Source organism: Lepisosteus platostomus, chromosome 7 (genome assembly GCF_059453375.1).
Source record: "Lepisosteus platostomus isolate fLepPlt1 chromosome 7, fLepPlt1.hap1, whole genome shotgun sequence".
Lineage (NCBI taxonomy): Eukaryota > Metazoa > Chordata > Actinopteri > Semionotiformes > Lepisosteidae > Lepisosteus > Lepisosteus platostomus.
The window spans coordinates 2,027,449-2,040,269 of NC_142617.1; the positions used below are offsets into that span (position 1 = coordinate 2,027,449).

The 12,821-nt window shown below is 37.4% G+C and overlaps 3 protein-coding genes across 3 annotated transcripts; all 3 read right to left on the minus strand.

The window, feature by feature from the left end:
- LOC148657784 (olfactory receptor 1496-like) lies at positions 1 to 927 on the minus strand. The gene has a single exon (XM_088641860.1). It carries the CDS (start codon positions 925 to 927, stop codon positions 1 to 3), a length of 927 nt encoding a protein of 308 aa, XP_088497986.1.
- Positions 928 to 3,927: 3,000 nt separating this feature from the next.
- Positions 3,928 to 4,854, minus strand: LOC148657785 (olfactory receptor 1496-like). The gene has a single exon (XM_088641861.1). The coding sequence runs from the start codon at positions 4,852 to 4,854 to the stop codon at positions 3,928 to 3,930; it is 927 nt and encodes a 308-aa protein (XP_088497987.1).
- Positions 4,855 to 8,884: 4,030 nt separating this feature from the next.
- LOC148657786 (olfactory receptor 4C12-like) lies at positions 8,885 to 9,817 on the minus strand. Its single transcript, XM_088641862.1, has one exon. The coding sequence runs from the start codon at positions 9,815 to 9,817 to the stop codon at positions 8,885 to 8,887; it is 933 nt and encodes a 310-aa protein (XP_088497988.1).
- Between the last annotated feature and the right edge of the window lie 3,004 nt (positions 9,818 to 12,821).

The window sequence follows — 12,821 nt, forward strand, 5'->3', positions numbered from 1 at the left end:
TCAAGACTTTTGTTCGCTGTTACACAGTCTCAAAAACCTTCTGCGAATCTGTTTGAGATTTAAACCATATACGAGGGGATTTAGAGCAGGAGGGATGACTAGAAACTCCACTGCCATGATATTGCGAAGAGTCTGTGATGTGTTTCTAGAGCCATATCTAGCATACATCACATCAAAGAGTGTGGTGATAGTGAAGTTGATTAATGTGATCAAATGGGGTAAACAGGTCTGTAGAAATTTACTTCTGCCTTCACTGGACTTTAAACACTCTCTAATAATCTCAATGTAAGAATATACAATAAAAAAGGCTTGTATGATATGAACAATTACTACAATATAACCATAGATATTGTTGAGAGTTGTGTCCACACAGGACAGTTTTACAATTGACCAGTTGTCACAGTAGAGTCTGTCAATCCGAGACCCACACAAAGACAGTCTCAACGTTAACAAAATTGGTATCACTGTTTCACAGAATGTAAGAATCCACAAAATCAAAACTATGTTTCTAGCAGTCACAGTATTTATGATAGAATGATACTCTAATGGTTTGCATATCGCCACATACCTGTCATAGGCCATCACTGTTAAATTAGAAAACTCACACAAAACAGAAGAGTAGATCACAAAAGCTTGAATCAAACATCCAGTGTATGAGATGACATGAGTGTCAGAGAGAAAGTCAGCCAGGAGTTTAGGATAGAAACCAGCAGTTCCATACAGTGTGTTGACACTCAAGTTACAGATGAAGATGTACATGGGCTCATGGAGGGATTTCTCCAGGAGGATTGTAGCAATCAGAGTCAGATTCAAAAATATGATGAAGAGGTAAAAAAGAAAAGTAAAAGTAAAAAATACATACTTCTGTGATCTTGTTTCATTTAATCCACTGAGATTAAATATGATAGCATCAGACAAGTTTTCCATCAATGATGCTGTTAATGTGAATTAAAAATGTAACAGAGGATAAACTTTAATTAGAAAATGCAAATACTCCAGTTAACAGGAAACCAACAAATGTAGGATATGGATCAAGTTCCCCAGCACTGCATGCTGCCCATTATAAATGGTTCAGACTCGATTGTGGAGAGAGCATTTCTCCTCCTGTGCTGCCTATAGGTACTTCTTCCCAGCAGAGGGTGCTCAAACCATGAAACCTGTCTGCCAATCGTGATCAGGTACAAGATACAAGATTCACAGAGGCATGTCCTCCTCCAGTAATCACGTTTACTGATTACATTTAAAAAATAAATTTATGAAAGTACAGTCATGAGGTAGAACATATTATTAATATTTTACAGATAAACAAACACAAACTTAAACTTAAATGTAAAAATATTTATTAGACATGCAATTATAGTTACACAGTTTTATGATGAAATGAGCCATAATGCTAGAAATGATGTTTTCTCTCTTTTAGATAAAGCTACAGATGACAGTATATACAGACATTACCTCTCAGTAATGCAGGGTGTTGCTGCAGGAAGAGCATGAAGATTTGTTTCTCAATCAGAGCTAATTTACTGCTTTATACTGTATGTCTCCTGCAGGAGGGAGGCTTTAGAGAGTTGCTGTCTGGAAGTCCTGGGAGACCACTGGCTGTGGTGTTTTTTAATGACCCTCAAACAGAGTGCATAAATAAAATTCGAAAGTTCAAAATAACATCCTTTGTGATTGTGGAAATTTTAACTGTGTGGCACAAACCAGTGTAGACCCTTTTCCTTTAGGGAAAATGTCTGTGATTGACTGTGAAAACTGCACACCTATCAGTGTGCTGATAATAGTTTTAATGCCCAATAAAACTGGGCATTGGAACTAAACCTGAAGATACACTCTGAACAAGCACGTGTGTCATGAAAGCTGCAGAAACCCATCTTTTTTCACAGTAAAAGCACCATTGAGAGGACAGATACATTTCCCTTGCACTTCAAACTACAGATGTGGTTTGTGAAAGCTCCACCTTCTCATATTTGTCTTTGTTGTCCCTCTTCAATTCCTCACATTCACCTTGGACTTCATCTTCTCAGACTAATGCCTTCCTACAGATCTTCAGTTTTCCCTGACACAACAGCACTGTTAACACCACCAGTTTCCTGTTTCTTATTTGTACACCCTCTGTGCTCATGTTCTAGGGCAGGATGTGTCCATTTCAAATGCAGGTGTGTAGGTGTGTCTGTGGGATTTGCCTTTCAGTTCAGGTCTTATTGACCTGAATCTGCTCACTACTGGCCTATTTGGAAAATTGACCTATTTTGCCAACTTCAGCTGCTACTACTTTGAAGGTGCCCAGAAGACCTGCAGGCTCAGACTCTCCAGGGCCTGTGACCCTGTATGACTGTGATCATCAACCAAAAGTCTGGACATGTTCAGTACCATCTTGCAGGGTTACCAGTCCCTGTCCTGGACGCCCACACACCTGTGTGTTCTTATTCCAGCTGAGTCCAGTCATCCAACTGAAGGCTTGATTGACCTAACAGGTTTCTTCATTGGAATATTTTAATTTTTCTTTTACTTACTCAAAGGAATGGGATTTTAACAAAAACAACATTAATTTAGTGAAATGAATGTCATCCTTACAATCTAAGTGCTTGAGTATGGGCACATATCTGTCACATCACTGTCATTGTCATTAACCTGTAGCAACTGTTGTCTATCCCAGGAGTGTGGGGCAGAAAGCAGCAGTTCCATACAGTACATGAACACACCAGTTACAGATGAAGATGTACATGTGCTCATGGAGGGATTTCTCCAGAAGGACCACAGTCATCAGAGTCTGATTCAAGAACATGATCGATAAGTACAAGAGTAAAGGCAAAAATATATATATCTCTGTGATCTTGACACATTTAATCCATGAAGCATAAATTCTGTGACATCAGATACATTCTCCATTTCAGGTAGAGATGTTTTAAAGTAGATTGACAATTCAAGATTAGGTTTCATCCTTTAGTCCTCAGCACACCAGCTGAACATGTTACCACAAATGTGGACAGAGATTCTCCTGTGAAGAGAGCAGTTCATTACTGTTGTGCCATAATCGCTCCATCCCATCATAGGGCGACAACCATTTGCTCTCTCTGCTAATCCTGTCCCCAGAAAATCCCATTTTTAAATTAAACTTTGATCCAATTCAGGATCGTGAGGGGAGCAGGAGCCTATTTTGGCAAGCAAGGGGCACAAGGCAAGAGACTCGTAGTGCCCAGCAAATGTGTCCCACAGATTTAATGCTGTATCCAGGTGGATGCTGCACATTGGTGGTGGTGGAGGGGAGTCCCCATTACCTGTAAAGCGCATTGAGTGGAGTGTCCAAAAAAACGCTATATAAGTGTAAGCAATTATTATTATTATTATTATTATTATTATTATTAATTATCCAAGAATACAGTTGTAGCTAAATGAACACAATGCCCTTTAGAGTAACAAAAGAGGTATTCTATGAAAATAAAAGCAAATAATGCATGACGATACAGAAACATTTACTCTATACTGACTGGAAATTTCCAAGTGTTTAATTGATTTGATAAATTTAATTCTGAGATTTTAAGAATTCATATTTACTTATAACACATGAACAATACACATACAGTATAAACACAATAAAAACAGCTGATTGAGAAATGTCTTTGTTCATTTATTCAGAAGGCAATCATGCAACAGTAAACAATAAATTAAAAAAAGATCAAACAGATCAATCTATTATTTCTTATATATTTCATATTATTGTCAAACTATATATATATACATTTCCACTTTACTCAGAGGATACTCTGAATGTGTCTTTGCCCACACAGAAAGTGAGTTTTTGAGTGCATGTGAAGTACATTACATAGCTTTAAGAATTGGAAGTAAATGTTGTCGATCCTTTTACATTTTGATGAAAAATACATTTTAAATTGGAATATTCCTAGATTTTGACATCAGCTATGCTCAAGACTTTTGTTCGCTGTTACACAGTCTCAAAAACCTTCTGCGAATCTGTTTGAGATTTAAACCATATACAAGGGGATTTAAAAGGGGAGGGATGACTAGAAACTCCACTGCCATGATATTGCGAAGAGCCTGTGGTGTGTTTCTAGAGCCATATCTAGCAAACATCACATCAAAGACTGTGGTGACACTGAAGTTGATTAATGTGATCAAATGGGGTAAACAGGTCTGTAGAAACTTACTTCTGCCTTCACTGGACTTTAAACACTCTCTAATAATCTCAATGTAAGAATATACAATAAAAAAGGCTTGTAAGATATGAACAATTACTACAATATAACCATAGATATTGTTGAGAGTTGTGTCCACACAGGACAGTTTTACCATCGACCAGTTGTCACAGTAGAGTCTGTCAATCTGAGACCCACACAAAGACAGTCTGAGAGTTAAAAACATTGGAATCACTGTTTCGCTGAATGTAAGAATCCACAACATTAAAACAAATTTTCCAACTGTCAGAATATTCATGATAGAATGATACTCTAAGGGTTTGCATATTGCCACATACCTGTCATAGGCCATGATAGTTAAATTAGAAAACTCACACAAAACAGAAGAGTAGATCACAAAAGCTTGAATCAAACATCCAGTGTATGAGATGACATGAGTGTCAGAGAGAAAGTCAGCCAGGAGTTTAGGATAGAAACCAGCAGTTCCATACAGTGTGTTGATACTCAAGTTACAGATGAAGATGTACATGGGCTCATGGAGGGATTTCTCCAGAAGGACTGCCGCAATCAGAGTCAGATTCAAAATTATGATCAACAGGTAAAAAAGAAAAGTAAAAGTAAAAAATACATATTTATGTGATCTTGTTTCATTTAATCCAGTGAGATTAAATATTATAGCATCAGACAAGTTTTCCATCAATGATGCTGTTAACCTGAATTAAAAATGTAACAGAGGATAAACTTTAATTAGAAAATGCAAATACTCCAGTTAACAGGAAGCCAACAAATGTAGGATATGGATCAAGTTCCCCAGCACTCCATGCTGCCCATTATAAATGGTTCAGACTCGATTGTGGAGAGAGCATTTCTCCTCCTGTGCTGCCTATAGGCACTTCTTCCCAGCAGAGGGCGCTCAAACATTAACACCTTTCTGCATGTCCTCTTCCACCAATCAAGTCCTCTTCCACTAATCAAGTTTCAACATTTTAATATTAATTATATACCAGTACAGTTAAACAGACTATTATTATTTTACGGAGACAAACACAAAATGTAACTTAAATGTAAAAATATTTAATAGATATAGAATTACAGCAACATGGTTTAATGATTAAATGAGGCATGTTAGAACTAAGTAATGTAAACATTTATTCAAGCTTTCAGCTTTTTTTTTGCTGCTTTCATTTAGATAAGGTTACAGAGGACAGTATATACAGACATTACCTCTCAGTAATTGCAGGGTGTTGCTGCAGGAAGAGCATGAAGCTTTGTTTCCCAACCCGAGCTAATTTACTGCTTTATACAGTATGTCTCCTGCAGGAGGGAGGCTTTAGAAAATTGAGATCAGTCCTTGGGGACCTGTAGCTCTGTGTTTTTTTTAATGACTCTCAATTATAGTCCATAACGAAAACAAGACAGTTCAAAATACTATCCTTTACCTTTGGGGACAATTTAACTGTTCAGCACAATGCAGTGTTGAAATCTAAATGCTACAGTCTGATAAGTGTGAAAGAGGACCCTTTCTCATCGGGGAAATGGGGTATTGAAAGTAAGTCTGAGAATACAATCTAAACATCTATATGTGTCATGAAAGGTGAAGACAACCATCTGCTTCACAGTAACAACACCATTGAGAAGAAACATAAATTTCCACTTACACTTCAAACTACAGATGCTGTTTGTGAAAGATCCACCTTCTCATATTTTTCTTTGTTGTCCCTCTTCAATTCCTCTCATCCATCTAGGACACCACCTGCCCAGACTAATGTCTTCCTACAAGTCTCAACAGCACTGTTAACACCACCAGTTCCCTGTTTCTAATTTATATACCCTCTGTACTCATTTTCTAGGGTCTATTTGCGTGTTCTTATTCCAGCTGAGTCCAGTCATCCAACTGAAGGCTTAATTAACCTGACAGGTTTCTTCATTGGAATATTTGCACGTTTTTTTAACTTTCTCAAAAGTATGGGATTTTATTTTACTAAGGAAAAGTACATAGTTAAGTGCAGCCTCCTATTTTAAGAGATGAAATAATCAAACTGTATTGCAAACATTATATCTTGGGATGGGTGTAACATGATTCACCCATCAGTAGATTTAAGAGTTCTCAGTTTCTTACACTATAAAAGTGTCCAAATCTCTCACCTTAGAAGACCAATGGAAAGCCTGCTTCACTATTAAAAAATCAAGAAAAATTTAAATCCCTTATAACACATTTTCTTCTGGAACATGTGTTAAGGGAGAATTAGTACAAATTGTATAACAATGACAACATTTCCACTTCATCCGGATGATCGTGTCCACACAGGACCGCTGTACCGTTGACCAGTTGTCACAGTAGAGTTTGTCTTAGAAGTATTGTTTCACAAAATGTCCACAAAATCAAAACAATTTTTCCACAATTTGTCACAATATTTATAATATCAATTCTTTACTTCTGGACACTCCACTCAAAGCACTTTGCAGGTAACTGGGATCCCCTCCACCATCACCAGTGTGCAGCCCCACCTGGCAGCCAAAGTGCGCCAGTCCTCTCCCCACACACCAGCTCTCGGTGGGGAGGAGAACAGAGTAATGAAGCCAGTTCAGAGATAGGGATTATTAGGAGGCCATGACTGGTAAAGGCCGATGGGAAATTTGGCCAGAATGCCGGGGTATGAAAGACCACAGCGAATCAGGACCTCGATTTTACGTCTCATTTGAACGAAAGTGCCTTTTTACAGTATAGTGTCCCCATCACTATACTGGGGCATTAGGACCACAAAGACCGCAGAATGAGCACTCCCTACTGGCCCCTGTAACACCTCTTCCAGCAGCAACCTTAGTTTCTCCCAGGAGTCTCCCATTCAGGGACTGATCAGGCTCACACCTGCTGAGCTTCAGTGGGTTGTCAGTTGTGAGTTGAAAGGTGATATGACTGCTGTTAACTGCTGGTGATTTATGATACAATGAATAGGGGTGCCATATTGCCACAAACCTGTCGTAAGCCATCATCATGAAACTGCTGTATTCACACATCACAGAGGAGTAGATCACAAAGACTTGAATCAAACATCCAGTGTATGAGATGACCTGAGTGTCAGAGAGAAAGTCATCCAATCCAGTTTAAAATCAGTTTTAATTCATTTGTTCAGAATTTAAGCATGCAAAATGAAAGGCTTTAAAATGATCTCTATAGATGAATGTAACATACTTATACTTTTCAAACTGCAGTGAGTTGTAGATTTTATAACCAGCAGTTATAAAATGTTAAAGAATTTCACCAAACCACCTCCCCCATTTCCCCCTATTTTGCATTCACTGCAACTAATTTGGCTTTAAGAAACAGAAAATTAATCCAAACCTCTGAAAAGAGGAGAGGTGGTCTTGATTATGTACAATAATTCACATTTTGATTTCAGTGAAGTGATTTTATTTCAGTTCTCACATAATATTGTAACATTCCTTCTGTAGAACATTGGAACACAATAAATGTTTCCATTTACTGCTCAATAATATTGTACAACAGTAAGAGTGGTCACACTGACCTCACATTAGGATTTTTCAGTTTGTGTCTCACAGATAAATAACACAAAGTGCTGTATCTTTCAGGTGGAGATATGGATTCAGTGCTGTCAAAGCAGGTATTAGTGGATTACTGTAGAACTGGATTTCACAGTTCACTCCAAATTGTAATAATAATTGCTTACACTTATATAGCGCTTTTCTGGACACTCCACTCAAAGCGCTTTACAGGTAATGGGGACTCCCCTCCACCACCACCAATGTGCAGCATCCACCTGGATGATGCGACAGCAGCCATAGTGCGCCAGAACGCTCACCACACATCAGGTATCAGTGGGGAGGAGAGCAGAGTAATGAAGCCAATTCATAGATGGGAAATTTGGCCAGGATGCTGGGGTTACATCCCTACTCTTTTCAAGAGACACCCTTGGATTTTTAACAACCACAGAGAGTCAGGACCTCAGTTTTACGTCTCATCCGAAGGACGGCGCCTGTTTACAGTATAGTGTCCCCGTCACTATACTGGGGCATTAGGACCCACATAGACCACAGGGTGAGCTGGCCCCACTAACACATCTTCCAGCAGCAACTTTAATTTTTCCCAGGAGGTCTCCCATCCAGGTACTGACCAGGCTCACACCTGCTTAGTTTCAGTGGGCTGCCAGTTGTGAGTTGCAGGGTGATATTGTTCATTGTTATAAGACATAGAGCATAACATACATTATAACCCAGTGCACACAGATACAGTATATACAGTATGCAGGACAAACAGAAAATGTTGTTTCTTTAATATTATTATATGTAATATTATGTTTGATATAATTTTAATATTATGCTTAAAATATGTTTGAAAATGTTTCTTAATGTTTGCATAAATTCACCATTTGAAAGTATAAAATGCTTCCAAACACATAAATGTTTTTTTTTCTGTTTACAGTACAAACAGTATATATATATACTGCAGTATATTCTGCCGATTAGAAAGTGCTAAAGAATGTGAAAGTCTGGGGTAAACAGATTTAGATTTCTTGTGGATCTATATTTTGTCAATTTTGTATATTTTGTAAAACTGTATTGTAAAACAGCAGTATATACACAGAAAGTGAATAATCTGAGTGTTTAAAACTATATAATTAATTGTCTAACCATATTAACTATATTTAACTAATCTTTCTATTGATATTTTTTTAATCTTTTTATGAATATGTATACAATTGTATGAATTATGTTTGAGAGTCTACTTTTCTGTTAAACACTTTTTTAATCCTTAAGCGAACCTGAGTGAGACTCAATCCATATACAAGGGGATTTAAAAGGGGAGGGATGACTAGAAACTCCACTGCCATGATATTGCGAAGAGTCTGTGATGTGTTTCTAGAGCCATATTTAGCAAACATCACATCAAAGACTGTGGTGACACTGAAGTTGATTAATGTGATCAAATGGGGTAAACACGTCTGTAGAAATTTATGCCTACTTTCTCCAGAATTTACACACACTCTGATAATCTGGATGTACGAATATAGTATAAAAAAGGCTTGTGAAACATGAATAACTAATAAAATGTAACCACAGATATTGTTGGGAGTTGTGTCCACACAGGACAGCTTTACAATTGACCAGTTGTCACAGTAGAGTTTGTCAATCTGAAATCCACATAGAGGCAGTCTGAGAGTTAACACAACTTGAATTATTACCTCGGAGAACACAAAAATCCACAAAATTAAAACAAATTTTCCAGCGGTCAGGGCATTTATGATAGAATGATACTCTAAGGGTTTGCATATTGCCACATACCTGTCATAGGCCATCACTGCTAAACTGGTGAATTCACACATAACAGAAGAGTAGATCACAATGGCTTGAATCAAACATCCAGTGTATGAGATGACATGAGTGTCAGAGAGAAAGTCAGCCAGGAGTTTAGGATAGAAACCAGCAGTTCCATACAGGGTGTTGACATTCAAGTTACAGATGAAGATGTACATGGGCTCATGGAGGGATTTCTCCAGGAGGATTGTAGCAGTTAGTGTCAGATTCAGAAAAATAATCCACAGGTAAAAAAAAAGAGTAAAACCAAAAAAGACATATTTACGTGATCTGGTCTCATTTAATCCACTGAGATTAAACACTACAATGTTAGATGAGTTCTCCATGAGGTTGTGGTTTTTTAAAGCTGATCTTGATTTCCAGTTTGGGTGTTAACATAGTGTCCTCTGTGAGTTTAACATAACATTAAGCAGAATCTCTAGGACAAGCGATGTGTACCCAGCACTCCATGCACACATTACAAAATGTCCAGACTCAATTGTGAAGAGAATAATCAGTTGTTCTCTCCTACTGTGCTGTGCTTTGCCAGATTTGTGACAAAATAAGCATCTGCCTTCATTCAACAGACAATCTAAATGTTTAAAAAAATAAATAGCTGGCATTGCATCAGTTCTAATAGCAAGTCACACAGCCATTAAGTTGGTGAAACTATATATCAAACTTAGAAAGAAAAAGTAACATTTTTAAATATATTTACGCGGTTTTAAAATAAAAGAAATTAGATCTTTTATGTTTTATCTAAATGTAAGTCAGAATTAATGCAAAGTTTATGCTTTTCTCATTCCTTCAGTTCTCTTCTTGAGGAGCTGTGAGTAAAAGCATCTACAGTTTTTACCTGTCAGTGAGAGCAGGATGTTGCTGCCGGACGAATATGAAGCTCTGTTTCACAGCCTGAGCTGCTTTATTCTAGTTTATTCTCCCTGCAGGAAAGAGACTTTAGAGATTGCAGCATGTAAACAGTCCTGAGAGACCACTGGCTCTGTGTTTTTTGTTTAATGATCTTAACATGTGAAACAGTAAAGAAATAAGAGTTTAATTAGGATTATTATCCAGTTTTGCAAATACAGTGTAAGGACCTACAATATGCACTGTACGTTTGAGCTTAAAATGGAACTCAGCCTCAATTTCTCAGACGGGTTATGAAATCTCCATAAGAAAATAAATTAATTGAAGGTATTGCAAAATTTTACAAATGCCAAATTAAGCACAGAATGGTACAGTATAGTTGCCATGTTGTCAGAAACTGTTGGTTTTGCTACGAGTTCAATTGTGATGAGAAAGCATTTCTTCCTGCTCACTAGTCTCTGTAAACAAACAACAAACATGTTCTCCTAACAATGTTAAATATGATGTATTTTAGTTGGTTGGCAGGTTGCTCTATTTTGCAATACTTAAAAGTATCTAAAAAAAACGTCACCTTGTATGCATCAGTTTCATGAAAATATCTGCTATTAATATAGAATCAAACTTTGCTTGGTCTAAAGCATGTTTACAATGTGTTGCCTCGTTCTGAATCACAGACAAAATTCAGATCACAGGCAATATGGTGCAACTAAAGGGACAAGGCCAATTATTTCAGTTAGAATGAAGTGTTATTGAAGATTTGTAATAATCGTATGTGTGTCTTTACCAAGCAGGCTGTTGCCTGTCACAGGAATGTAGCCAAGGAGGCTCCCCATTGTGATCTACCCAGTGGCCTTTGCATGTGGGCAAGTGAGGGAGATGAGTTTGTCTACTCTGGATATGGATCTTTCCCAATCCAGATCCATTTAGATATGAGTCAATACTCATTTAAGATGGATGTCCACTGATGGTGCCTCATAAATATTATGTATTTAAGTTGGTTGGCAGGTTGCTCTTTTTTGCCTGGTTTATCCCGTGGGAATGGCCTTGTATCCTACTCCTGATGACAGATGCCCTCGTATGGAGCAGTGCTGGTCTCGGGATTGGGAACTCTACATTTGGGTTACATTGTGATCGCCGAAGTCTGGTTTAGGAGGGACTCAGTGTTTTGTCTCACGCCTGTATTTGAACTTGTAAATCCTGATTTCCTTAACCTTAGACTGTGTTATAGACAATGTTAACGTGTTAGTTCCCATGGGTTTGTTATTAAAACTTTGTATTTAAACTTATACCATAGTTTTGGTTCTTGCACTTTAAGGGCTTCTGCTGTGCCGCATAGGGTCTGTTTCAGTTCTTTAGCGGTTTTTTATTAAAAAAAAAAACAGTAACAGATTTGCTGCCATGAAAGAGACTCACTGCAATTTTCATTGAAGAACATCATTTATTTCTCATTCGTTTAAAAAATTTACATCCACCAGAACACTATGAATCCTTAAATGTCTCCCTGTATATAATACACCTGGACTTCTGATTTGTAACTTCAATAAAAAACAGGTCTGTATAAACTTATTCCTTCCTTCATTGGATATTACACACACTCTGATAATTTGGATGTATGAGTATACAATAAAAAAGACTTGAGAAACATTAGTAATTAATACAATGTATCCAAAGGTATTTTTTAGAGTTGTGTCCACACAGGACAGCTTTACAATTGACCTGATGTCACAGTAGAGTTTGTCAATTTGAGTCCCACATAGAGGCAGTCTGAGAGTTAACACAACTTGAAGTGCGACTTCAGAGAACACAAAAATCCACAAAATTAGAACATATTTTGCAGCGGTCAAGGCATTTATGATAGAATGATATTCTAAGGGCTTGCATATTGCCACATACCTGTTCTAGGCCATGACTGCTAAACTGGTGACTTTACAGAAGACAGAAGAGTAGATCACCACAGCTTGACTCAAACATCCAGTGTATGAGATGACATGAGAGTCAGAGAGAAAGTCAGCCAGGAGTTTAGGATAGAAACCAGCAGTTCCATACAGTGTGTTGACACTCAAGTTACAATTCCTTCGAATTCCTTCGTAATTAGCACAGTCCTGTCTTTACGCTTTACACCCACATTGTTGTTTAACACTACAAAGATTCCTGCTCCTGTCGTGTTACTTGCTAATGCAAGTCAACAAAGCAAAACAAATCCTGAACTAATTAATTTGGTCAAATAACTGACATGAAGTTGTGTATTTGGCATTGTTTGTACTTTTACCCAGGTGTATTGAGAAATCCTTAGTAACTTTAATCTAGAAATGAGCGGATCTTCTAAAATTAAGAAAACATCACATATTTGACTAAAAACAGTATTAATACCAAGGGTAATTTAATGTATTAAAACTAAGGTATTTTGTTTTTTTTCTCTGACTTCTCATTTTACTGCATTGGAACTGTGTCTCCTCTTGCAGGCAGAAAGATCTGTAACATGAT